This window comes from Galeopterus variegatus, unplaced genomic scaffold, assembly GCF_000696425.1.
Source record: "Galeopterus variegatus unplaced genomic scaffold, G_variegatus-3.0.2 Scaffold2476, whole genome shotgun sequence".
Taxonomy (NCBI): domain Eukaryota; kingdom Metazoa; phylum Chordata; class Mammalia; order Dermoptera; family Cynocephalidae; genus Galeopterus; species Galeopterus variegatus.
This window is the reverse complement of record NW_007728587.1, coordinates 111,188-138,720: the sequence shown is the minus strand read 5'-3', so window position 1 is coordinate 138,720 and position 27,533 is coordinate 111,188. Positions and strand designations below refer to the sequence as shown.

Genomic DNA, 27,533 nt, shown 5'->3' with positions numbered 1-27,533 from the left:
TCTGTGTGTGTGTACCACTGTTTCACACTAACAGAAGAAGCATGTTATAAGTGCTTCTCTGTACTTGGCATGTTTTCATTTATCTTAGGGATCTTCCAGTATCAGCCTATGGATTTAACATGATCAGATCTGGTTTTTGTGAAGCTCATTGGGAGCAGCACAGAGAATGGAAAGGAGTTGTAGGGGCCTTGGGATAAACTTACCTTCTGGCCTCTGAAGGTTGCTGAAGAATCAACTGATAATAAGTTTTAATAAGACTGATTAATAGGAGGAAAAGGATAACAAATTTTATTTAATGTGAACAGGGGAAAATCATAGGAGAGTGATTATGCAAAATCCCAGTGAGATCCAGAGGACTGTATACACATCTTCGTAGGGGAGGCAAGAAGGCGAATGTAGGGAAGGAGAATGTAGGCAATTCTTTGGAGGGGGTAGTAAAATGTTTCAGTAGGGAGATTAAATGAACCCAGGGACAGGGATTAATTTGCAATTGATTCTCTTTGGAATTTGATATTATCTTGTGAAGTTCTCCTGATATAATCAAATTCCAGGGAGGGAATTGTAAAGCCATTGTATTCTCTCAGCAGGACTGTTCTTAAGGTAAATAAGAGAAATATCAGAGTTAAGCCTCTTCCAGCATCTGGTGACCTTCAAGGGCCTTTAATTTAAAATAATCAAGACATGATAGGAGCGGGCCTGTGAACCACACCGACTCCATTTTCCCTACAGGAGACATTTTGTTGCAAGGTAGCTGCACTTTTCCACTCATTAGTCATGAGGTCTGCAGAGCTCATGATTACCCCTTAGCCCAGAAAAAAAAAAAAAAAAAGATGAAACTAGTTATTCTTACAAAAACTAAGATAAGGAAAAAATGGTATTTGCTGAACTACAAAATACCCATCCCCAAGCTTGTTAAAGTGTAACTGCTACTTTTGTTTAAACCATATCATTATGTGCTCATCCTTTCTTTTCCTGTAGTTGTAGAGATTGAGTTACAGATTAATGTTAAGACCCCTTTAGGAGTTACACACAAGATTCCTGGATCTGACCTCCCTTGCAACCAGTGACACTGTAAAAATACCAGAAATCACGAAGCAAGATGCTGACATCGATTGAGGAACTGCTTGCCTTTGAAGCCCTTTCCCAACTTCTCTTGGGGAGACATCTTCTCCACTGCTTCCTCCTGTACGCATAAGCTTTCCTTCTTTTAATAAAGTGTTGTTTGCTTGACACGCTGCTGGGTTCATTACTTCTTTCTATAACACTGAGACCAATAACATGGATTGGTGTCATAACCACTGTACCAGCGTGATATATTTTGTAATGAAATTTTCTGGGTTCCTTCGGGGTGCACAGTAGGTGTGGGGGATATTGTAACCAAGTGTATCGTGGGAGCCCCACATCTGAGAGGGCACTCATATAGTGTTTGCCTATTCCAGAGAACTCACCCAGTGTTACAATATGTAGAGACATCGGTTTATTAGACTTACGAGAGTCGCTGACAGTGGCCAGCCAGCTAGATATCCACACTACCGGGGGTATACAGCAGTTATATAGTGAACAGATCAAAGTAGGGGTATAAATCATTTGCAAGCTTATGTGCAGAACTTCTTCACCCAGATCACATAACTCAGAGTGCGGAGATCTGGCTGAGTAGACGTTAATCTACTCACTACTCCCTGGCATCAGTGTTCTAGCACCAGCGTGCTAATTCATTTACTTAGGGTCCCGGCTTCCTCCAGTCTTCTGTTTGTCTTAAAGGGGGCATGCCTTTCCTTGGGTAACGACCTTGGTCAGGGGTTGTTTCCCAGGGGAGAGAGGGAACTCTGGTATGCATGGGACGGGGGTATAGGGCTATGTCCAGGATTTGCCCTACACCAAGCCAAAGAGATCTAATTGAATTTGGTTGCTCATCACTCCAAGAGCCAATCAGAGAGACAAAAATAGTGCCAGAAGAAGGAATTTATTTACAGCCAGGAGAACAACAGATGAGCAGAGTAACAATGTCAGCCCACATCTCAGACTAACTTTTCAAGGAAGAAAAGGAACGCAGGGGCATGCAGGAAGGTTGTAGGGGAGAAGGGGATCATGGGACTTGCTGGTGACTTGAGTCAGAGGTCAGGATTCCATGAACAAAGTTCCTTGATGTCACGTGGTGTGCAGCCAGTGTTCTGGTGAGCCTCAAGTCCCTGTTGTTATCTTGAAGCTGGAAAATTTAAAGACAATGACCTTAGCCATCACTGGATCTTTAAAGTACCTGACTCAGACTCTTGACTAATGTACATGCCTAACACAATCTACATCAGCTTGGCGCTTCTTTGGAATGCCTTTGTTCAAAAAGATTGATCAGGAAAGCAGGAGAAGAGGAGGGAGACTCAGCTCTGGTTCATTACATTTAGGCATATGGAAACTAAGTAAATGGGCAAAGGAAGGAAAAAGAAAACTTCTAAGAGAAATCCCTATGCAGGCTCAGTTTCAAGATTAGTCTAACTAACCCTTCGCTGCAGCAACCCCCACCACAGGGGGGTCATCCAGTGGTGAGTGGGTAGTGTCCACATGGCATGAGAGTCACTACCATCTAGGGGCGGTTTCTATGTGCCAGGTCCTGAGTTGGCATGTGCTTGTATTACTCACATTTCCAGGGAAGGAAACCAACATGTCTAGAGGTTAGGTACCTCACTGCTGCTCACCCAGTGAGCAAGTGCTAGCTCCTGACCACTAGGCTCACCCACACACTTTATTCAGGCCCGCAGGTATTATAAAGAAATATTCTCTAAAGCCAAAGACAAAGAGTGTATCTTAAAAGCAGCAAGAGAGAAACATAGAAGTGTTTGTGTGTGCACCACTTTTTCACATGAACAGAAGCCTTTAGAGGCTGAGGGCGGGGGAGCTCATTACTACGGTGAAAATTAAATTTGGCAATTACCTCACCATCATTTATCTTATCAGAATTCAATGTGTTACCGAACTCAGGTCTGGCTGTCTGTGCCCTTGAGAAAAAAAAAAAAAACCTCAGAAGTCAAATGGTTCATGTTAGAAAAGCAGGTGTTTCAGCTGAAGGAGGTGGTAAGCTATCCCATCTCAATGGCTTAGATTTACTGGGAGGGTTTTAAAGGGGGGATGAGGGAATGGAACGTGGGAAAATGAAAAGCAGGAGGGAGAGTCCCATGAGCAGCGAGGGCTTCATGCAAAGTCTCAGGTGCGAGGTCTCGTCAAGACTCTGTCTGGTTTCTGCTCCCATCTTGATCTCAGGGTCTGGGTAGTACGTGCAATTCTGCAGGTTCAAGCTGAGTGAGCTACGAGGAGTCCGCATCCACGAGTCAGGTACAAGGTCTTGCCAAGGCTTCTTCTGGTTTCTGTTCTCATCTTCGCTGTTATCTCAGGACCCTGCAAGAATTTGATTTGCTCTGGAGTAGAATCATCTTTTCTGCAAAGTCTTTTGCATAGTTTTGCTTCGCAGAGCTCTGGTCGATTTAGCTGGTGCCCAAGGTCAGCTTCCAGTCATTTGGCCTTGATCACTTCTCAAAACTCTATGAGTCTCAAGAAAAGAACTGTTAGCTTTGCAAAGTACTGATAAACTTCTCAGCCTTGTTTTCCTTCTTATCTAGCAAGCAAGATAAGAAAGTTGGGGATGGGAAGAAAGAGTGGAGAGAAAAAAAAACTGTCCTTTTGAAAATCTGCCCTCTGCAGCCCAGGTGGTTTTAGGTCCCAACATGGCTTCAGTCCTGCTCACTCCAACAGATAGAAATCAAGGAAGTTCTGTTGATGATGTTGTTGGATGAGCTGCTGATACCAAATATCCTTAGATCGTTTAAGGATTTCTTTTCAGTGTTAACTATTTTCTTGGGACTTCTGCATATTCTTCTGAAGTTACTTGGTGAATTTTTCTGATTGCTTTCCGCTGGTCTGAATAGAGGGCAAGTTCAGGGCCCGCTGCGTCCGGTCTGCTGTTCACGCCCCTCTCTCCCCTGCAGGTCCGGGTGATGGTGGACCTGTGCAACAGCACCAAGGGCATCTGCCTGACAGGTAGGCCACCAAGAGCTGCTCCACAGTGAACACATGAACTAGCCAAAGGCCGGTGGCAGAACGCACCCCTCGGAGTACTTTATGTTATTAAAATACACGTTGGTTTACTTTCACCGGATGTTTTTAATGGACTGAAACCAACTGCAATATAATTATGAAAAATGTTTTAGGTATTCCCATAGAAATATAGCCATGGAAAATAACTAGGACTTAGGTAATTAGAAATGGGTGGGATCTTGAACCAGAGCCATAGATGTTTTCCTTATTCCCATTAGTTTTAAAAAGGGAAAAGAAAGAAGGGAAAAGACCTTGCTAAGAGGTAGAGTTCTTTGACTAGAGAAGTAGAGTTTTCAGAAGTAATTTTTTCCCTACCTCATGCATATAGCATGAACAGGAAGCTCTGGAAGCAGATTGCTAAGTAGTCAAGAAAATACTTTTCATGAAGAAGGAAAGTATTTCATGAAGAAGGAAAGAATTTCTGTTCCTGCTTCTTTCCACATGGTGCTTACCATGTGCCGGTGGGATGGAGGCTGGTCTCACCCAGTTCCCCTCCACTCAATGGATCAAGACACAGAAAGGAGGAAAGAAACTAAGCAGGAGGCCCAGCAAGCCTTATGGCAGGAATTTTACCTGTGCCCATGTGTGACAGAGTTCTGAGCCTCGCCTGGGGGGAGGGCCATCTGCCTCCTGCCTTCAGAAAGTGAGCACAAGGGAGGACACAGACCCCAGAGCAGTAACCCCATCGTTGTTCCCCAAGCTGTGGAAGGCTCTGGCCAAGGCTGATTTCAGACACTGCATTTCCTGCCTCGCCAAAGGGCCCTAGCATTCTGAGGACATGGGGGAGGGGGGAATTATTTTTCATGAGAACAGTATATTACGGAGGAAAAGCACGGCCCCTTGTGCTTTAGAAGATAACCCCAAGAGTTTGAAGCCATGTGGAGCTTTTGTCAGTCAGTGGCCTAGCACATCACAGGGCTGAGAAACCCTGCACAGTAGGTACTGGGTGGTAAGAAACCTCGCCCTTTCCTGCAGTATTCTCTCCCCAGTCCTTCTCATTATCTGCTGTGCATTAGGAGCACAATGTAAGTTTGCTGGACCCAGAAACCTGTGGTATATGTGAGTGAGTGAATGGAGGTGGTGAGCTGGTAAGAAAGAATCTTCCCTCATGAACCCCAAAGCCAAGTCTGATTCTCTTTCACTTGCTTTGGCCTCCGAGAGAAAAACTGTAATTCTGTGGCTTCTTGGGAAATGCTACTTGAATTACTCAAGTCACATTTTGGCCCTCACAGAAAATTAAACATCTTCAGATCAGCTTGGTCCTTTATTCTATAACTCTTGTGGCTTAAGCATCTTTCTTCCATCTCTGGAAGTCCCTTTTCAGAGTTCCCACATATAACAGTAATGAGTGCTGGAGAAATGCTCAGATGGATGGAATCACAGGCACAAAAGCCTTGTTGAAGCGCTTAGGAAAAGCCTCTTCCTTTTTGATTTGTACAGTGATGGACCTGAGAGCCAGACTGTGCGGTGAATGCGCAGGACAGAGCTATTGAAACCACTCAGGGGAGATTGACGGGGAGCGGGCGACCGCATCTGCACTGGAAATGGGATGATTAGGTTATTCTTTGGCACCTCAAAATGCTTTTCAAAAGCCAGCACTTTCTCCTTTCATGCCAGCTTGAAATTGGGCCTCCTTCTGCACAGAGAGCTCTTCCATTAAAACTTAGGTGTGAAAAGTAGAAGTTGTAAAGCAGGGAGGAGCCTTGGGATAGACCACACTGCCTGGACTGGGGGCAGAAGGGTGAGTGGCAGGACATAGGACTGAACTGGGCAACTTCAAGGGGTAGGCAGAGAGCCTTGGTCCAGAGCCCTAAGAGGATGCCGGGTAGGAGGGTTCACCAGGGCAGAGCCTGGGCTTGGAACCTGAGAACAGGACCTGGCTGTATGCTAGATTCATCTTTGAAGAGGCAGGCACTTATACCTTCAGGCTAGTCAAGCTGTGACTATGAAATTCTCTTCCTGCTTCTTTTCCTTGGCTTAGCTGTGGTTGCTATGGAGAGCAGGACAGATGCTACATAGTTGTGTGCAGCCTTTGACATCTCAGGTGAATAGTGAGGGTAATTCCCTCGTTAGAGTAGTTAGGTGTTTTTGTTAGTGCGGAGTTTGTCAAACAACATATGCTTCTCTGGATACATTTTATTCCTGAGGCCAGATTTCCTTGGGGACCCAGAAGCATATCTTCTGGAGGAGCAGGTATCTTGAAGAAGGGCTATTCTTCACTTACAGTGGCCTCTACGTATGGACTTGTTGGAAAATGTGTAAACCATCACGTTGCTGAGCTGCTTTTTGGGGCAGAGGCACTTCAAATCTACAGTGCCCATTCTCCTTGCAGCCAAGTGACCCTAACCCAGTGATAGCACTTCTCCCTACTCCCTTATCATATACCCAGGCAAACATCAGTAGCGGGTCTCAGTTCCTGCTGAGCATGGCCTCATGTCATTCTTTTTTGGTGTTCTAGAAAACCACTACTAATTGATTGTAGCTGTCACTTGAAGCAAAACCTATCTGCCATCCCTACTCTAATTTTTTATTATTACCACGGTCATATAAAGTTGAAATGCACCCTGTAAATAAGGTTGCACTGAAGCTGTGGTTTAATGGGGACGTGAGGAAAAATACCTTTCCAAGTCAGGTGCCTTAGGGGGACTGGCCCAATACCTGGTGACAAGGGTGGCTGCAGAGGGTATACCAGTGCACACAGGTGAGAAGTTAGGCCTCAAAGCTGCAGCCAGTGCCGTCTTGGTAAACGAATGCATGGGCTGTACTCAGCAACAGCTGGTGCAACTGATCATGTTTTCACTCAGTTGTATGCACTGACCAAACTAGCTGGTTGTTTTAGTGTTGGTGGATTCAGCCTCCAAGTGTGAGAACTTGGTCCCTCTCAGGCCATCCCTGAAGGAAAGCCAAGCATTCCTGACTCTCATGGGAAAGGGGGGACCACCACCCCTTTGGCCAGAGCTCCTGTCTGGCTCTGAAGCTGTGGCCACCAGGAAGCCTGGGCCCTAGGGAGTCCCTGCTCGGAGGTGGAGTGAGCGAGACTCAGGCCTACAGACCCCCGGGCTGGGCAGCATCAGGTTTATGGAGAGAATCTTCAGTGCTTTCTAAGGCAGCAGAATCAGGCCTCACTTTCTGAAGTTCTTCTGTTTGGTTTGGTTTGGCTTCTTTGATTTTTCTATCAGCAAGGCTTTGGGAAATGTGTAGCCATTTCTTTTATGGTCATTGCTGTGCTATGCAGGTGACTTGGGTCAGGCCACACCTGTTTTGACACCATCCCAGGGGGAAAGAGGAGGCTACTGGGGGAAATTAGAGCTTCCTGGAGGTGATTTTCTTCCCTTTGATTTGGAATGGCAGGAGATGCCAGGCGGTCAGGCTGTCCAGAGGCCTGCAGTGTCAGCCACCGACCAGTGCCACTCTTGAGGATAGGGAGTGAGCTTTATACTTCTTTATTATTAATTCCCCATAACTGCAGGGCCTGTATGTCCTGTCTCAATTAAGATTCTTCTGTTTGCTAGTAGTAGGAACCCACCAGAGCTTATCTGGGAAAAAAAGGTAGGGGGAGATGTTATAAATTATTATGAAGATAGAGGGGTGTATTTGTCAGGAAAGGTTAGGCCATGCTTGGGTAACGAACTAAAACATCTGTTGCTTAACACAGCAAAGGCTTATTTCTCACTCCACAAAGTCCAGTGGAGTGTGGATGACTCTCCAAGGCAGTACTGCTTCCCCTAGAGATTCAGGGATGCAGGCTGCTGCCGTGCTGTGGCTCCATCATCTCAACACCAGGCACCAACGTCTCCCCCAAAGATCAGAGACCAAAGGACAGCACTCGGTGCTTTTAAAGGCCAGGCGTGGAAGGGTCTCACTTCCCCAAGATGGATCCCCCTGGCCAGACCCCATCTTTCACCTGCCCCACCCTATCTGCAAGAAGGGCTGGGAAGTGTAGTCTTTCTGTGGGTCCAGGAAGAGGACCATGTCACCGAGTTTGGAGAACATAAAGCCTTGCCTCACCAGAGGGTGTGATAACCAAGGCTCCATCGCATGCGCCACTGTCCCATGCACTTCACTTACTAAACACACATGCAAAGATAAAATTGTTAAGAATTTCTACACGGCAGCCACAGAGCATTAAACCCAAGCACAGAGCCCCCTTCTGAGGTGAGCCCTGTGCACCTGCACCGGTGGCAGGTCCAGGACACCAGCCCTACATACAGTATTAGCGTGAATGTGGATTCGTAGAGGGTCTGGCACTCAACAAGGGGAGACATTAAACCCAAGCACAGAGCCCCCTTCTGAGGTGAGCCCTGTGCACCTGCACCGGTGGCAGGCCCAGGACACCAGCCCTACATACAGTATTAGCGTGAATGTGGATTCGTAGAGGGTCTGGCACTCAACAAGGGGAGACGGGTCAGGAAGTGAGGAAATATGCTGGAAGACGTTTTTTTAAATGCACAGTTAGCACACATCATGACATTTGATATTATTTGACGCAGTTTTGGGTTTCTCCTGTTACCTGCAGAATTCCCTCCCGCGTGTCTTCTGACTACTCTCTCTCTTTCCTGCTTCCTCTTCCCTCACCTGCCTCCCTCAAGCTGGGGTGTGGCCCTCCGCCCTTCCATCCCGAAATCTGGCCTGAACGTTTTACTCTTCCCTTGAGAATAGCAGCTCTGAACCTATTTAGGGTCAGGGACCCCTAGAAGGCTCTGCTATTTGTGACTGATTCTTTTCCCAGAAAATTTTCACATCACTTTGGGGGCCCATGACCATCTGCAGCCAAGTCACCTGTGGTGCTTGGTAAAAACACAGGTTCCTGGGCCGCACTCTAAATCCAGACTGCATTCCAATTTCCAGATCGGGCCCAGGTATCTGCATTTAACAAACATTGCAGGTAATTCTATGGATTTCTGTGATAGGACTGTAGCCATAGGGTGTCAGTAGAGCTCTTTCAGGAAACCCTAATCTAAGCATTTCACCATAGTGAGGCCCTTGGCCATGGCTAATGGGTCCTAAATATCCAGCTCCAGCAGGAGTTCTCACCAGTAGTCCCGCTGCAAGGACATGTTTATTGAACTGTCCTGGGAACTCTTGAAGCCTGCTATATACAATCAATTCTTGCTTCTTACGGTCAGATTGTCCTTCCACCGGTCTGTACATCTGAATTTGGCTCCATCTGTAGTCAGGAACGATGATCGATGGGTTTCCCCCAACCTCTATTCAGTCACATCACCCCCTTTCCAACACGTGTGCGCCATCTGGTGGTAAAGTTGTGTAGCCACAGGCTGTAGGGACCCTAGAGAATGTGATGATGCCATTTTCACCAAGGCATTTTTGCCCAAAGTAGGACAAACACCTGTTCTTCCAATAGTCCCCTCGTCTATCTGGCGGTATCCCAGGCCTCCAGTTGTCCTCCTTTGCCCCCTACCCAATCAGACATGGAGTCTTGCTCATTCTGTGAAATACCTCTTGAATTTCTACCTTTCTCTACGACTCTAGAGCCCCCACATTTATCGAAAACCTTGTTACTGATTTAAACTACAGAGCTCTTCTAGGTATTTTCTCCACTTCCCCGTCCTCCGCCTCCCCCGCCCCTGCCACGTTTTATATCTCTGTGCCTCTTTCATCTCATTCCACCTAGTTCTATTCAACTTCCAGCTTCAAAGAGGATCTCAAACCTCACTGATTTCACAGTGTCATCCACCTGATTAAGAATCTACCATCGCCCCTACTGCCTTGCAGATATGGTCTATACCTCTTGGCTTGGCATTCAAGTCCACCCCACCCAAGACCCTATTCAACCTCATCCCTACACACTCCAGCTTGGCCAATCCTCTCTCTTTCTCCTGCCCTGACTTCCAAGTTCCCATCCTGTACCTTTGTTCCTGCTGGTCCCCTGCATGGAATGTCTGGCCCTCATCTGCAGCCATCTAAGGCTTATCATTTCTTCAGTGCCACAGCTCAAGGCTCACCTTCTTGGGAAGCCTTTTCTGACTGCTGTGCCCAAACTGCCCCAGTACCCCTTTGGGTGGCTGGTTTTTGTAGCTCTCTCATATTGCAGTTTGTTCCTGCTGGTCCCCTGCATGGAATGTCTGGCCCTCATCTGCAGCCATCTAAGGCTTACCATTTCTTCAGTGCCACAGCTCAAGGCTCACCTTCTTGGGAAGCCTTTTCTGACTGCTGTGCCCAGACTGCCCCAGTACCCCTTTGGGTGGCTGGTTTTTGTAGCTCTCTCATATTGCAGTGCGGTTTCAAAGAGTCCATCTTCTGTGCATAGACTGTGAACACAACAGACATGGGGACCAAGATTTCTTGGTCAAGTAGGTGCAGATAGTAAGTGCTTAGTAAATTCTTGTTTTCTGAATAGTCATAGGCTTGGATTTATGGAAAGGCCTTTCCACTCCTATACTGGTAATCATTATATGTGGTTTAGAGAAACAAAAGGAACTCAACTCTCATGTGGCAACCTCATTAGCTTGTCTGAGTGCTCAAATAGAATAGTGGACAATAAGACACTCCTGTCTATGGAAGCAAGACCATTTTGCTAGACTATGTGTAAATGATTCATCTGTACTCTTTAGATCCTTGGGTAATTACACGCTAAGGAAAATATTTGTTACCTAATCTGGGCCCTCAATTTTTCTCAGGCTCTTTCAGGCAACAAAACAGACCCAGCGAGCCAGCTTCTGCTCTCAGCTCCCCTTGGCAGCCCAGAGGAGACGAGCTGGCTGCATGCGAGCACTGAGGACTTCCCTCGTGACAGCCAGGTCCCAGCCTGCGATAACAGCACCTTCATCTGCTGCACCTAGCCTACACCAGGGCCGCACTAGGGCCCCCCCTTTCTGTCACTGACCCCTAGTTAATTAGGTTGACTGCTTGAGAGATGACTAATTCATGAATTCATAGTGAAGCCAGCTCTGGAATTATTCTTGGTCCCTTGAATCTTAAGTGTTTTGATTGGCAAGTGGATCTTTGTGGAATTATTTTTAAGGATATTTTGGCCACATATAATGAGTTCTAAATAAAAGATGTGAATTGGTTCCTTAGGGTCAGTAGATGATTTGAGGTGGGGAGGGAGCGCTCTGTTTTTTGGGCATGGTGCTGGTTTTGCTTTCTTCCATCTGTGTGGTTTATCATCTGAATTTCTTTTTCTGTTGTAGGACCACCTGGCCCACCAGGTAAGAGACCATGGACTTTTCTAGTTTAAGGGGAGGCTATGAGTGGCTTGATCCCCAGGATCCCTCAGAAGGGACAGATTGGGGAGGGGAGGAGCCTGGAGGCAGCCCTGGCTATGAACCCCTCCTTCCCGCCCCTCTCACTTGAGAACCTGCCATCACCATCCCCCCACCTGTCACTGCTTCAGATGGAGAAGGAAGGGAAGGAGCAGGAGAGGATGTGGGAAATCCTGCTCAGTTTCACTGGCTAAAGGAAATCACATTAACTTCAGTGAAGATTTTTAAAGATTTTAAGATTTTTCCATGTTTTGATGCAGGACCTCCAGGAGTCGGTGGGCAACCAGGACACAATGGATCAGATGGACAGCCTGGTCTCCAGGGCCCAAAAGGCGAAAAAGGAGCAAATGGAAGAAAAGGAAAAATGGGTATTTGGCAACTCTTCTCATTAATTTCCTTGTTGCTTGTCTCTGTGATTGCACTGGGGATGGGCTAAAGCTGCATGCTTCGGGCTAAGGTGTTTGATCTCTGCATGAAGAACTGGTTTAACTCTCACCTGCAAGCTATACATTCTGGAATGCCAAGAGCATTCTTTTTGGTCCAACTCTGACAAATGTTTATTTCCAACTGATTCCACCCTTCTGCTGGCTCTGATGCAGCCAGAAAGGTGGAAAGGGAGGGGTGCTCATGGGCTGCATGACAGCCACAGGTGCCAGTGCTCCACGTTCTTTTGAGGTTCAGCCCCTGCCTTGCCCTCTATTGCCTCCTCCTGCAAAGCAAATCCATGTGTGGTCGAAAATTAAAGAACTGATGTTGGCCCCTGGAGAGGATTTTCCTCGCTAGAGGAAAGGCAGCACCTGGGCCTCCCTGAGGCTCGTCTCAGGTCAGAGGGTAAATCCATGTGTGGTCGAAAATTAAAGAACTGATGTTGGCCCCTGGAGAGGATTTTCCTCGCAAGAGGAAAGGCAGCACCTGGGCCTCCCTGAGGCTCGTCTCAGGTCAGAGGGCCCCCTCTTTGGAGGTCACAGGGTGATTACAAAGTTGTGGCTGGTGTCTCAGAGGGACTTCCTCTGCCATGTTGTGAGTGAGGGCATTGCCACCAACTAGCAAAGGCCCAGAAGCACCAAGGTGTCAGATGTGTCTCAGGAGCAGTGAGAAGCGGGGGCTGGTGCAGAGCTTAGCAGTAGGCTGGGGGACAGGTATGGCAGCTTCTGAAGGGCTCTGAGCCCCAGTCCTGGGGACTTCATGGAGCAGGACAGGGCAGATTCACATGAAGGAAGTGGGCACATGGCATGGTGGGGGCTCAAGTGCATGGGCAAAAGACTACACAGGAGGCCTCTAGGAAGGCCTGACTCCTGGCCATCAGTCAAGGCCACTGCTGAGGGGCAGGGAGAGGTTGCTTGTAGCTGGAGACTCCACTACACCCTCTTATATTCAGTCTCCTCGTTCTGCTACCCAAACTCACCTGGACAGGCCCTAGACTAGAAGAAATACTAGAAAATTCTTCCAGACAGCATCATTACCTCTTTTAGTACCTCTGCTCTTATTCCCATAAGCGGTTGAAGTGAGAGCCAGTGGAGAGGAAGAGAACTGCTGAGCACCTCTGCCACTTGGCAAGGCCTGCCTGCTCACGTGTCTGGGGGCAGCCCCTGTGAAAATGGGCACACAGTCCAAGCTGGCCCAGTCCTCAGAAGGCCAGCAATTACAACTGGAATCACAGAGCAGTGATGAATCATTACACATAGAATAATAATTATAAATGAGGATTGGAGAAGAATAATCATGACTGTCAGTGTGCAGACATTGGTTTATCCTGGGAAGACTCCAAAAATGTGATCAAGTCCTGAGGATTCAGCATGAGGGCAGACTTTGGGGGGCCCCATGCTAGAAATGGGTTTGGGGCAGGTGGGAAAGGAGTGGTCTTGGCAAGGCCTGCGGCAGATCCCTGATCTTGAGCAGACAGGCTCAGCATGCAGCCCACACCCAGGGAAGGCAGAAGAGCAATGTTCCTTCATTGTGGAGCACAGATTCATGCAGCAGGCACTGTTCTAGGCATGGCAGATCGGAAACAAGAAAGCCAACAAAGCCCCTGCCTTCATGAGGCTTATGTTCTATTTGGGAGAGATGATCATAAATGAGATCAATATGTAGAATATATGGTCTGTTACATGGTGATAAGTGCTAAAGAGAAAAAACAGAGCCGAGAGAGGGGATAGGAGGTGTGGGGAGGGGGTGATTTCGGATTGGGAGGCCAGGTAGGATGTCCCCAAGAAGGGGCCTTTGGGCAAATCCCTGGAGGAAGTGAGAGAGGGAATCCTGGGCTATCTGGGGAGGCTCTAGGCAGAGCTTGTAAGTTCAATGCTCCTGCAGAGCTGAGGAACAGCAAGCAGCCAGACGGCTGACAGAGAGGGCGAGAGGTTAACATAGTCCAGTTGAGACCAGAGAGTTAACGAGGCCAAATCAGGTCGGCCCTGGGTATGTTAAGAACTGTGGTTTGTACTCAGAGGAAGAAGGGGAGCATTTGAAGCGGAGCAAAGCCCTGCCCTGACATCTTGGTGACAGGATGGCCCTGTCAGCTATGCTGAGGAACGCTGCATGAGGGGAGGGCAGAGGCTTGGGGCAGGGGACAGCAGCAGAAGAGTGACAAAGTGTTGGATTCTGTTTATCAGTGGAGGTGGACCCCAATCCTTGGTTTCTGAGAGATCCCATGGGAACTGCAGCAAGATGCAGACCATCCTCTGGGTCAGTCTCCAAATGAAGAGGCCTCCTGGGGTCAGCAACACTAGACCGAGAAGCCCCCACTAACACTGAGGACAGAAGTTGAGTCACCGAGGGCCCCAGCAGGGGAAGTGGGAGACAGACCCATATTCTAGATGTATAAAGACAAAGGTTATTTGAAGAGCCTGGCTCTATGGAAAGAGGTCATTGAAAGCATTGCTTAGCCCTGGGCCAGCTCAGACTCCAGCGAAAGGGCCACACTGTCCTCAGTCACCCTGCTGAAGGCCCCAAGGCTGTGCTTCTCTCCTGTATCCATCCCGAGACCTAGGATGGATTCCCTTCCCACCCAGCACTTGCAGGAAGAGGGAGGAAGGACCAGCTGGCAGGGCCACAGAGGGGAACTGGCTTTATTCTGAGAGCAATGAGAAGCCTCTGAGGGACTTCAGGTAGGAGCGACTCGATCAGATGAGGCTGAGCACGGCTGTGGCTGTTGTGGAGAACACATCAGAGCCAGCACACGTGGGCAAGAGTGGAGTCGGGGAGACGGTGCAGGCGGAGGGCATGGCGGGTGCGGGGTGCGAAGACTGATGCAGTTAAGTGGTATTTGGGGGTGAAATCACAAGTACCCCATGCGGGGGGATATAAGGTGTGTGGGGGCGGGAGGCACCAAGACTGACACTAAGGTTTCTGTCCTGCCTGACTGGATGGATGGGGGAGCCACTGCTCCCTGAGGTGGGGAGCCCTGCACTCGACTCAGGTTTAGGGAGACAATTGTGGGCTCAGCATGGGATGTGCTGAGTTTGAGATGCCTTGAGACATCCGCGGGGAGGTGTCGGGGCCTTGGAGATACAGGTCTGCAGTTGGGGGAGAGCCGGGGCTGGAGGTGTACTTAGGGAGTCATGGAGGCCAGTGGGCACGTGGGGGGGGTGTGGCCACTTGGGGAGGGAGATGACAGGAGAGGAGGGGCTGGGGTCAGGCCCTGAGAAGCGCTAACGTCTAGTGACCAAATAGAAGGGATGAGCCAGCAAAGGAGGCTGAGGAGGGACTGAGCAGCGGGAGGAGTATGTTGGAGAGGGTGGGGACATTCGTCAACAAATATTTACTGAGTAGGTTCCAAGTGCCAGTGGGAAACAAAACATGCGGTTCCTGTTCTGGAGCTTTCCATCTTTATGGGGAGGCTGACGTTAATCGTAGCCATCGCACACATCTGCAACCACAATGTGAGGTGCATGTTTGAAGGGAGAACTGGGTGCTATAAGATACAGCAGTAGAGAGGGGGGTGGGGAGGTAAGGTCTGAGGTCAGACCTGAAGGATGAGAGCGGAGGAGGGTGCGGCCCAGGGGAGGGCACAGCACACAAAGGCCCTGCGTCTGTGGCTTGGGGGCTGGGGTGGTGCACACGGCCAGGTGAAGTTGGAGGCAGGGGCCAGGTCCTTCCAGAGCCTTCCGTGGCTAAGCATTCCGGGTCTTGCTGTCAGCCCTCAGGAAGGTGCTGCAGGACTTCACTCAGGGAAGTGACCTGCCAGGCCAGGGTGGTGGCTGCGCTGAAACAAGCTGAGAGCTGAAGGATTGTTAGTGGTTTGCCAGACGGGCTGGGGGAGGGAAGGTGGGGGAGTGCATCCCATAAAGAGGGAACAGCAAGTGCTGTTTCCAAAACAGGGAAAAGGGGACTGTGTCCCACAGAGATAGGGTCTCAGTTAGGGTGGGATGTGCCCTCTAGCAACAATCTTCTGAACAATAATAAACAGCTAACATCTGCTGCCAGGTACTCTCCTAAGTGCTCTGTGTACTTAGCTCATGAAGTCCAAAGGGGAGAGAGATTTTCATTACCATATGTTTTCCATATGAAGAAACCTTATCCTCTGTTTCACAAGCAGGCCAAGCCCTCCCTTGCCCTAGGACACTGCTGTGACCACTGCCCTGATGCCCTCTCCCTGCCCTCCCCAAGGCTGGTCCTTCCCATGATGCAGGACTCAGCTCAGATGTCACCTCCTCTGCAAGTATCCCTGGCCCCTGCCTCACGCACTCAGTCACAACCCCTATTTCCTTCCAAAACTTTCATCCCTCCCTGAGGATACCTCATGGTGTTTATTTGTTGATGTGCTGACGATCTGACTCCCTGGGTAGAATGTGAGGTCCCTGAGAGCCGGGCCTTGTCTGTCCTACCTCCAGGGCCTGGAACACCCAGCGAAGGAGCTCGATGAATTCAAAGTTGAATGAAGAGACAAGCCTTGTCTAATGTCAAGAGGCTAGTAAGCAAAGGAAGCAGGCTTGAATCCAGGTCTCTCTGACTTCTGGATCCCTGCTGTTAAGCGCGACAACACTCAACTTCCATGCTCAAGGGACTTGGGCCCAAGTTGGGAGCACAGGGTGATTGGAGGCACCACAGAGCAGGAGCACACAGGAGGGAAACCCGGACCTTGAGAGCTGGCGCCGGTCACTGTTGGAGGATACAGGGCTTCAGACACCCTCCACCCTGAGCCCTTATGCTGAATGTCACCAGGAGGGCTGGGAGGGTTCCATCCTTTCAGAAAGGTCTGCAGAGCATTTGTGAGAACACGCAGTTCAGTGAGTAATAATCTACCAGTCCGACAATTGCTTTCATACCATGTGTCCCCTGCTTTCAAGGCAGCGGGGAACAGCAGAAGGAGCTCTAGGAGCACCTGCCTCAACACCCAACTGGCCCTGATGCCTCAGGCAAGTCACTTCACCACTGGGGCCTTGACCTCCTCGTGTGTAGACTGAGGAGGTTGGGTTACAACTCTGCCATGGTTTCCAGTTTTAAATACTCTGCTATGGTGTTTGTCTATGAAGTCAGGGACCATGTCTTACAGATTTTATTATTGTCACAGCTCTTAGCCGGGGCCCAGCTGAGGCTCATAAATAATTGATGAGTGAAGAATGAATGAATGAATGAGTGCCTGCCTGTATGAATGCGTGAATGAGAAGAACAGAACATGGTGTCTGTCTATCTGGGCTTGCAGTCCAGTTGAAAGAGAAGACATGTCTTACAGGCAGCATGTATTACATAGCTGTGCATTCTGGTTGGAATACCGCTCTATGTGTCACAGTAGACATTACTGCCTGAAGAAAAGGCTGGATTTCCCTGTGCAGATAATGAACAAATAGGACCCTGTGCAAAGGATGGGTTCTGCAGTGGAAGTGAGTGTAAAGGACGAGAGAGAGACATGCGATCAACGTCTTGGAAATAAGAAAAGGGAAGGAGGGAGGCACTGCAGGGAGAGAACAGAAAGGCCTAGGCTAACAGGTAATGAGGCCACACTGGGTGTTAGTGGGGACCCAGGCTATATTGGGGTGGAGCTAGGGGATAATGGCCTTCAATATAGGTCCAGGGGCTTCAGCTCTAAGTGTGCAGGAGGCAACTGGGAGCCACTGGGGACTCTTGAGAAGAAGACTACCCTGATGAAGCCAGAGCTTAAGATCTCTAGCTTCATAGTTGTCTCCAGGAGACTGAAGTAAAAGATTCTGTTTCTGACCTTAGAAACACTAAGAATGCTGGCGGAAGAGCAGGGAGCCAGAGCCGGAGCCAGATGGCTTGGTTTGGGACCTGGCTCTTCTGTGCACTAGCTGTGTGCCCTTGGGCAAGTTACTTAACCACTCTGTGCCAGTTTCCTCATTTGTAAAATGGAAACAATAATAGTATCAACCTCATAGTGTTGTTAGGAAGGTTAAATGAGTTAATAGGTATAAAGTGGTAAGAATAGGGCCTGACACATAGTAAATGCTGCATCAGTGTTAGCTATTAGTATTGCTGTTGTTTCCAAAAATGAGGAAGGAGAAACTTGGTTTTAGATTAAAAGGCAATCTAAGTGAAAAATGTTCTGTATTCATTTGAAAACAGACTTAGACTTGGAGAGAAGGCAGTGTTAGCTATTAGTATTGCTGTTGTTTCCAAAAATGAGGAAGGAGAAACTTGGTTTTAGACTAAAAGGGAATCTAAGTGAAAAATGTTCTGTATTCATTTGAAAACAGACTTAGACTTGGAGAGAAGGTTTGGAACTGGAAGGAACTTGAATGTGGTCGGTGGTGCAACTAGCATCTTCTATGAAGTTTGATGTTCTGTTGCCTCAAAATCAAGCATTTTCTTTCCCATCAGTCTCTCATTTTCTCACTTAAGAGTTAAGGCAGCAGTGTCTTCTCGAAAAATTAAATCCTCATAAAAAACAAAAAACAAAAAAACCCAGAAATAAATTCCCTCCTCCTTATTCGTGTCTTGGGACTGGGTTTTGTGTGACACCCTCTGGCCCCCTTTCCCCCTCCTGCCCTAGTCAGCGACAGATGGTACTGCCAAAAATAAGACGTCCTCCCTCACCCCCCGTTGTGCAGATGACGGAGTTGACCCCAGCCCAGAGATATCGCACACCCCAAACTCTAATGCTGGCGAAACTGGCTGTTTTGAGTGGGCGACACTACAGAAGTAAAACAGCAGACAGCCACTCCTAGGACACAAGTGAGGCGGGCAGAATCTGGACTTGATTCTCTGGCAGAATGTGCTGACTCAAAGCCAGCCAGGGGTCACGGGACAAACAATGCCAGGGTCCTGATCCCGTGGCATCGCAGTGTCACTGTGCATCTTCTATGAAGTTTGATGTTCTGTTGCCTCAAAATCAAGCATTTTCTTTCCCATCAGTCTCTCATTTTCTCACTTAAGAGTTAAGGCAGCAGTGTCTTCTCGAAAAATTAAATCCTCATAAAAAACAAAAAACAAAAAAACCCAGAAATAAATTCCCTCCTCCTTATTCGTGTCTTGGGACTGGGTTTTGTGTGACACCCTCTGGCCCCCTTTCCCCCTCCTGCCCTAGTCAGCGACAGATGGTACTGTCAAAAATAAGACGTCCTCCCTCACCCCCCGTTGTGCAGATGACGGAGTTGACCCCAGCCCAGAGATATCGCACACCCCAAACTCTAATGCTGGCGAAACTGGCTGTTTTGAGTGGGCGACACTACAGAAGTAAAACAGCAGACAGCCACTCCTAGGACACAAGTGAGGCGGGCAGAATCTGGACTTGATTCTCTGGCAGAATGTGCTGACTCAAAGCCAGCCAGGGGTCACGGAACAAACAATGCCAGGGTCCTGATCCCGTGGCATCGCAGTGTCACTGTGCACGGCTTGCACCCTGACCTTCCCTACCTTCCCTGAGTCAGGCAGAGTAGAAGATGCCACACACAGGTCCTCTGCTGCTGAATTGCGACAAGGTGGTGTTTTATTTCTGACACACCACGGCCAATGCATGGCCAGGGTGATTTTACCAACGAAGACAAAGGGGGTGCTTTGTCAGAGGTGACGGTTGACAAGAGGGCAAAGGCAGACTGTACAGAGACAAAATGCCCCCACCCTTTCTTACTGAAAGCTTATTGTCATGCACGACCCAGGTAAACGTCAAAATACATCCTCAAGAAAAGGCCTTTAATAGCTTTAAATGCCTGCCCCTGTGGGGGCTGCATTACAACAGCTACATTACAGTATGGACATTTTCTTATTGCACATATGGCCTTTGTGAGAAAGAAAATAAAGGCATAAGAGGAAGGAATAAAAGAAAGTAAGTGGAAATTGGATGATGATGCAGAAAGGCTCTTTGTGACTAGAATAAATGGCTGAAAAAGAAAACTCTCTCTCAAGTAGCTAGCAGATACCATTTCCCTGAGCACTGCTAAATCTGGGTTATGTGAAACTCAGTGGAAATTGGATGATGATGCAGAAAGGCTCTTTGTGACTAGAATAAATGGCTGAAAAAGAAAACTCTCAAGTAGCTAGCAGATACCATTTCCCTGAGCACTGCTAAATCTGGGTTATGTGAAACTTACAGAACGTATCAGTTACACTTGGTGCATTGTGCTGGCTGGACTCTATGGCAACGTTCTCATCTTTTGTTTCCTTCAGATAATGTGCCAAATTGCCTGTTTAAAATACTAACAAAAGAACATCTTCTCATGCAGAGGGCTCTGCATAAGGGCTTCTCTCAAGTGAGTGAACTATTTTCCAGTCGGATGTCCAGGTGGCCTTGGGCAGAGATGACCCATTGCGATGGGTTTTCAGTGCTGTTGTGAGAGATGCATTATGAGCCATGACCCCCCACCACGGAAGAGACATGATGTGACTCACTCTCCCCTGTATTACTGAACCCATGGCAGAGCAAGTGTTGACAATGGAGGGGTTCCCCCCACCCCTCTTTAGAACCTCTGCCACTGTGTCCCCCCAACTTCACCAGGGCAGGTTGCCCGAAGTTTACCACTAGTAGAGGTGAGGGTGCCAGGCTTCTGCCTCCCAGCTATAGATGAATTTCAGGTATTCACTGAGTTTTTTTATGGTTGGCTGAAATCTAGCAGACGTTTCTTTGTTCTCTACATTTTATAAGAGTGTTCAGCACTTTGAGGTTCTTTCATTCACTGATATCTTCCTTGAGATGGTTTTGCTTGGACAGTCCCTTGTATATGGAAGAGCAGAAACCATTCTGAATGCTTATCACTCCTTCAGGGTAAATGAAAAGTGCTAAGAGCTCCAGATTTATGTTTCAGAGAACACTTGACTGGTATGGCAGCATGTGTTCTTACATGATAACCTTCTCATCACTGAAAGGGCTTGAGAAGAAGCAATTGGGTAGTGTAGAAAGGCTTGTAGGACTGGGTGGGAGGTGGATCTAAAAGACCTTTAAGGTCCTTCTGATCTGGAATGCTATGATTCTCTTGGGATGATTACATTGTAATCTAATGGGGCTGGCAGTTGGTGGTGGTGGGGGGGTGGTCCAGATATGGTTTTAAATCTGGAGGGAGGACATTTGCAATGCCAGAAGGATGACAAATGGAGAATAAGGATTGGCCAAGTTGATGGGGCATAAGAGAGGGATAAATGGGCAGTCACTTAGCCAAGGCACAGAAGGAGTGGCATGGGGACTGGCAGTGTAATTAGAAAAGGCAAGAGATCTAAGTCCTCTTGGCTATGAACATTAAGAGGAACTAAAGATTTGCTTGCACTAAAACATGCCTCTGGCTCTTCTCTGTTGCCTGAAATGTCTGCAGTATCTCTGTTGAGCTGTATCTCCAGGGAGCTGTTGTCAAAACGAGCAAATATTCTCTGAAATAGAGTATTGTGTTAATTAATCCACATCTGGCAATATGTTTGCACAATATTAGGCAATTACTTCCCCTCTGAGAGCCCCAGTAGACCTGTGTACTGATGAGTTCTAGATTTTCTACATAAACAATCATGTCATCTGCAAACAAAAGGTTTAAATTCATCCTTTCCAACCTGTGTGCCTTTCATTTCTTTTTCCTTGCCTTATTGCTCTGGCTAGAACCTCTAGTAGAATGCTAAATAAAAGTGATGAGAATTGATACCCTCACCTTGTTCCTGATATTAGATGGAAAGCACTAAGTCTTTCACCATTAAGAGTGATGTTTGCTGTAGGTTTTTCATAGATGCCTTTTTTCACATTGTGAAAGTTCCCTTCTATTCCTGCTTTGATGAGAATTTTTATTAAGAACAGGTATTGAATTTTATCTAATGCTTTTTCTGCATCTGTTGAGACAATCATACAATTTTTCTTGCTTAAATTGTTAATATGCTAAATTACATTGACTGAATAGTTTAAATTTTGGACTCTGTTCTGGCAGACAGTTAAATTACTTGCAGAACAGTTTGATCCTTTCATAGCTTGTTTTTAAGCTTTGTAATGATGGGTCCACAGCAGCCTTTACCCTAATTTAGCCCCGCTACTAAGACAAGACTTTTCCAAGGGCTCTGCCCAATATCCCATTATTTTATGAGATCTCTCCACATTGACTGATGGGAATGAGAACTTCTTGCTGGGTGAGCTCTGAGAATTCCATAGTGAACTGTCCATGAATTCTCTCTGGCCCTGTAGAGTTCCACCCTGCATAGGTCAACACTCAGCCAGAGACTCATCTGTAGATCTCCAGGGCTTTTTCTACATAGCGCTCTCCTCTCTGCTCTTCTATCTCACAAATTCTAGCCACCTCCACCTTCCCAAACTCTGATTTTTGGCTCCTCAACTCAGTGAGATTGCCAGGCTCTCTTTGAGTTCTCCCTCCCCGAGCTGCTGGGAACTACCTCCCAACAGTAAGCAAGGACAATCAAGGGTGCCCTGTGCTGACCACGGTCCAGTGCTGAGAAGAGTTGTTGCTTAGACCTTGACTGATTCTAGTGGTGTGTGGGAGGACAGTAATTCCTGGAGTCACGGCTCCACATGAAGCAGAAATTTCACTCACTACCTTTTGTTCACAATATCACCGTCCCTGTTAATGGTTGTCCTAAAGCAACTTTACTTGTTTTGCTATTGTAATTTAAAGCATTTTGCACTAGAATGTCACAGAAAAGGGCATTAGAGATGCAATCAGAGGCCCTTTGTTGTTCATTTAACAGCATTAGTTACAACCACTGTAGCCTTCGTTTCAACCTCTGTAGAGTGAGAGTAAGATTAGCTGCCCAGCCGACCGCTCCAATATGCCACAAGGAATAAGCTAAATAACATAGATGACACCCACTATTCTAGCACCAAACAGCCCTCTGGGTGTCCCGTTTATCCTTTGTGGGATGGTGCCAGGCTTCTAATTAGGCTTTCCTTATCCTCTTTATGCTATTGTCTGTGATCATCCCTTCTGTGGTTCACTTCTCTCTCCAACCTGTTGGCTCAGCCAGATTTCCCTGAAAATATTCCAGCAGAGCCACCTGGAAATGAATTCACTCTTCTTTAATGAATTCATGGCCACATTGCTTCCCTAAAATGGTTATGAAGGGTTATGTGTTTGGTTTGTAAAGCTGCTTTATCCCAAAGTACAAAGTACAATACAGTCGTCCCTCAGTATCTGCAAGGGATTGGTTATAGGACCTCCATGGATACCAAAATTCACAAATGCTAAGGTTTCTGATATAAAATGGTATAGTATTTGCATATGACCTATACATATCCTCTGTATACATTGTCATCTCTAGATTACCTGTAATATCTAATACAATGTAAATGCTATGTAAATAGCTGTTATACTGTATTGTGTTTTATTTGTATTACTTTTTATTGTCATGTTGTTATTTTCCTTTTTTTTTTTCTTGAATATTTTTGATCCTTGGTTGACTTGGCAAATATGGAACACGCAGATGAGAGCCAACTGTATTACAAAATGACAAAATGGTAGACCAGAACTTCTTGCACAACAGGCTAATGTCATTTTTTTCTCAGGCTTACCTGGAGCCACAGGAAGTCCAGGGGAAAAGGGAGACCCTGGTGAACTGGGCTCGACTGGAAACGAGGGCCCACCAGGGCAGAAGGGTGAGAAGGGAGACAAAGGAGATGTGTCCAACGATGTGCTTCCGGCAGGTAGGGGCACTCCTAGGTGCAGACACCTGCCTGGTTTTCAACATAAGGGCTGCACTGCATCTTCTCTGCGTATTGGCTTTATGTGGCCATCTGTTTTGCAGTATGTTTCAGTGGCTGTGGTTTCAAAAAGGAGAAGTCTGTGCATGTTACTACATGTGGGCAAGACGGGATCTGGGATCTAAGCATGTGTTATTTAAATAATTCAGGTCTAAAAGCCTGGTTGGATTGACTGGGATGAAGGGAGCTTCCTTTTCTGAGTATCTATTGAAATCCAGCACAATTCAGAGCAAGACAAGTAAGCAACTTAAGACACCTCAGAGGATGACAGGAGCACAAGCATTTTCTTCACGGTTGAGGTAGTGCCATCCTCAGGCTCTGATCCTAAGCCTTTGACACAGGATTGGGGCAGGATAACAGGGGCTGATATTCCAGCCCAGGGTAAGAGCAGACAGTTGGTTTTTGTTGGGGAGGAGCCACACAAAGGGGCAGTGATCCACACAAAGACAATCACATGGTGAAAAGAGTAAGTGACAGCTGATTGTTATGGAGAAGGGAGCAGCAGAAGAATTTTAAAAGCATGGTCCTTTGGAGACCATCTATATCATAAAAACATAACTATTCTATGAATGCACTTAATGAACATTTATTGAATACCTGAGAGCAGCGTTTATGAATCAAGGACTTTGCTCGTAGCTAGAAATATGAATATGGAAATGAGTAAGACATAATATCTGTCCTCATGAAGCTAGGATGATAATAAGTATTCAGAATAATGACCCTGCATCAGTCACCCATCCAGCCATCCATCTGCCCATTCTAAACGGATTGAGTGCCTACTATTTGCCAGGTACTGTGCTAAAGCCAAAGCATCAAGGAAACACCAAATTATGTTTAGCACATTTTGTTTCATAAACAGGGGATGTTGCTATGTAAAATATGTAAAATTTAAGAAGTGCTTCGACAGTGTAATATACATAAACATATTTGAAAATATAAGGTCACGTTACATTTATACGGGAAATCTGTACATCCAGAATACCACATTCCCCTATGCTGCTGGACAAGTGAGGAGTGATGACAAACCATGCAGAAAAACACCATTCCTGAGTGTACCCCAATTCAAGGGACCAGGCCAGAGCTGACTGTGTCCTCTGGTGGAGAGTGGAGAAGTGTAGGAGGGCCAGACTATGTCTGCTCTGCCCCTTCTGAACTGAACGTAAACCCACCACCAGCCCCTGTGGCCTCTGCTTGCCCAGTCTAGAGAGACCGAAAAGGCTTATTTGGTCTGGCTGGGAAGAGGCAGCTACAGAGACCTCAGCTCACCAGTTTCAGCCCAGGATAGGAGGATAGAATCAAAGGCTGAACAGCCCAGCAAATGTCATCTTTACAAAAGCTCCAGAACTAACAGCCCTTGCAAAGGGCTGCAGCCACATTGGCTACCTAAACTTAAAGGAGTGGCTGCCTGCAGGTGTGTAGGGATCACAGCTGTCAAAGCATTATAGCAATGGCCTCGGTGGTTCTCACAGGGCAGGACAGAGATTATGAGACTCAATTTGGAGATAAAGAAACAGGTTCAGAATGGTTACGTTCTCTGCCCGAGGTCACAAAGCTGAATAGAACCAGAACCTAATGGAAGCATTATAGCAATGGCCTCGGTGGTTCTCACAGGGCAGGACAGAGATTATGAGACTCAATTTGGAGATAAAGAAACATGTTCAGAATGGTTACGTTCTCTGCCCGAGGTCACAAAGCTGAATAGAACCAGAACCTAATGGAGCTCCCGATTTCTTCTACCAGTGCTTCTCATACCTGGCTGCATACCAGGAAGTTTTAAAAGATACAGATGACCAACCTCCCCATCAAGATTCTGACTTAATTGGGCTGGGATGGGGCCCAGGCATTAGAATTTTATCAAAGTTCCTTAGGAGATTCAAATAAGCAGTGGGGTTGAGACCCACTGACACTGGCCAATGAAGAAAGAGGAGCTTTGGAGTGAGACACGCTTGAACTTGAGCTCCAACTCTCCTCAGGTTCTGACCCTGGGCAAATCACTTAACTTCTCTAAGACTCAGTTTCCTGAAGGGATACTACTACCACCTCACAGAGTAGTTTGGAAGAATGATTGGAGATTTGTAAAACTGTCAGCACACTTTCCGGCGTGTAGTTGGTACTCAGCACCTGCTGTGGGCTGCCCCTCAGCTCAGCATGGACAAGTTGAGTCTGGGAAGGCATAAGCTCAGTGAAGCTACCTGGAGCTGCTCATTATTTCCTTTACCCTCACGTGACCCAATCTCTGTTTATAGCACTTTAATCAATCTTTCTCCCCCTCCTCTTCCCTCTTTCCCTTTTTTTCTCTCTCTCCAGGTGCCAAAGGTGACCAAGGCCCACCTGGCCCACCTGGGCCTCCAGGCCCTCCAGGACCCCCTGGAAGAAGAGCCAAAGGCCCTCGGCAGCCAAACATGTTCAACGGCCAGTGCCCAGGTCACCAACCCCTGCCTCACCAACACACCTCCTCCGCTAATGATCCCAAACTCTTGGTCTGCACCCTAGGCTTTGTGACCAGATATTTTAAAACACTGGGAGGAGATTTTATCCAAAATGGGAGATCTCCCTTGCAACAGGCTCATAGAAGGTCTGAGCAATTTGCCCTAGGGATGAGGACTGGGGGCAAGTGTAGAATTGGGCCTCCCATCCCCTTCCCTCATCCCTTCATTTATCACTAGACTATCCCTCCTCCTTGCCATATCCACCATCCCTCTCTTTTGCTAAGTGGCTAACTCTTCACAGCGATGCACTCTTGGGAGAGTGAAGGGTGGGTCCCATGCTCAGGAGAAGAAGGGGGAGTTCATATCAGTGACCACCCCACAAATAGTAACCACAGTACCACCATCACCACCACTAATTTGAGTGCTGAGGATGTGCTAAATACTTAGCTCATTTAATTCTCAGAACAATCCTATGATCATCCAGCTTAGAGATACAAAACTGACACCCTGAGGAGCCATGTAACTTGCTCAAGATCACTCAGTTAGCAGCAGAGCTAGGATTCAAATCCAGGTATACCTGACAACACTGTGCTGGCTCTTAAAGCATCTTCCTTTTAGAGATGGAAATTCACCCTCTGAGACCTGACCCAAGCCAACAAGAGCGAGGAACACCTGATCTCTGGTGGGCCAAGAGGACTTGTTCTTTAGCCAATTTGTGGCAGGGGTGGACACAGGATTGAAAGCCAAGTAGAAATCAAGGGTCATATTAATGGAAAGTACTTCTACGGTAATGCTAGAACTTCTCCCCAAAAGAGGTGAGCCAGGACCTATCACCTAACTCAAACCATGAGAAGGCACAACTTGGTGCCGTTGGGAAACATAGAGGAGGATCCTGACTAGGATTTCTCCCAGACTTGCTGTGAATGTTACTGCCAGTTTCCTAACAGTCCTTAGTTCTGTCTGGTGCACTGTTCTTTCTGGATGACATTTGGGTGCATGCACTCAGCTGTCAGAGTGGGTGAACGTGTGCTTTCAAAGATGTCACACACACCACCCCAATCAATAAACAAGCCAAGGAGGATAAATTGCAGCACAGATATAGCCTCCCATCACCTAAATCAGACACTTGGTCAAGGACTTTATTTCCCCCCAGGCTTTCAAGCAAAGACAGTTGGGAAAATGGTGGTAAGGGGACTCCCCATTTTGGGGCTGTGCTGTCTCCAGGTTTCTTCTTCTGATTACAGTTCTGCCCAGAAGTTAGTGTGATGTTAAGTCGCAACAGAGCTGCTTCTTTGCTGCCACCCACTCCATCTATTAGCATCAGCTCTTCGTTCACCTTCCCTTGGAGAATGAACTGAGCGGGCGACCTTCACCTGAGACAAGGGGGGTCTGACTTGGGCTTCTGCAGAATTCTAATTTGTCAAAGGCTCTGTCAGCCAGTGACAGTCAGTGCCTGGAGAAGCAGTCTCTTTTGTTAGCTGATCTCCTAAGAGGCTGGGTCGGCAGGGGTTGGGCCCAGAGTTGTGAAAAGTGTTTTAAATGAGAGGCAATTATCTTCCACTCTGCCTCCTCGAAATAAGTTCTTGATGGTCTTTGCATGTGAACTTGGCACTCTCCCCTGTTCCAATTCCATTTCTTGAACACCCTTTAATTTCCTAAGCAGAAACCCCAGATCAAATACAAGGCAGCAAGATTGCATGTGGGGGAGTTGTAACAGATTCTGGGACTGCT

General features: G+C 47.4%; 1 protein-coding gene and 1 long non-coding RNA gene across 2 annotated transcripts in view; one reads left to right on the top strand and one right to left on the bottom strand.

Moving 5' to 3' along the window:
• Positions 1 to 27,533, top strand: part of GLDN (gliomedin) — a 59,792-nt gene that overhangs the window by 24,384 nt on the left and 7,875 nt on the right. The window contains exons 2-6 of the mRNA XM_008581854.1: positions 3,975 to 4,026; positions 11,235 to 11,252; positions 11,567 to 11,674; positions 23,179 to 23,316; positions 25,681 to 25,797. Of these exons, the coding sequence (XP_008580076.1) occupies positions 3,975 to 4,026; positions 11,235 to 11,252; positions 11,567 to 11,674; positions 23,179 to 23,316; positions 25,681 to 25,797 (433 nt within the window). The remainder of the gene's footprint in view (positions 1 to 3,974; positions 4,027 to 11,234; positions 11,253 to 11,566; positions 11,675 to 23,178; positions 23,317 to 25,680; positions 25,798 to 27,533) is intronic.
• Positions 1,945 to 10,099, bottom strand: LOC103597964. The gene is made up of 3 exons (XR_551162.1): positions 10,047 to 10,099; positions 9,204 to 9,370; positions 1,945 to 2,206 (listed from the first exon to the last, which is right to left on the bottom strand). It is a non-coding gene; the product is annotated as an uncharacterized LOC103597964 (long non-coding RNA).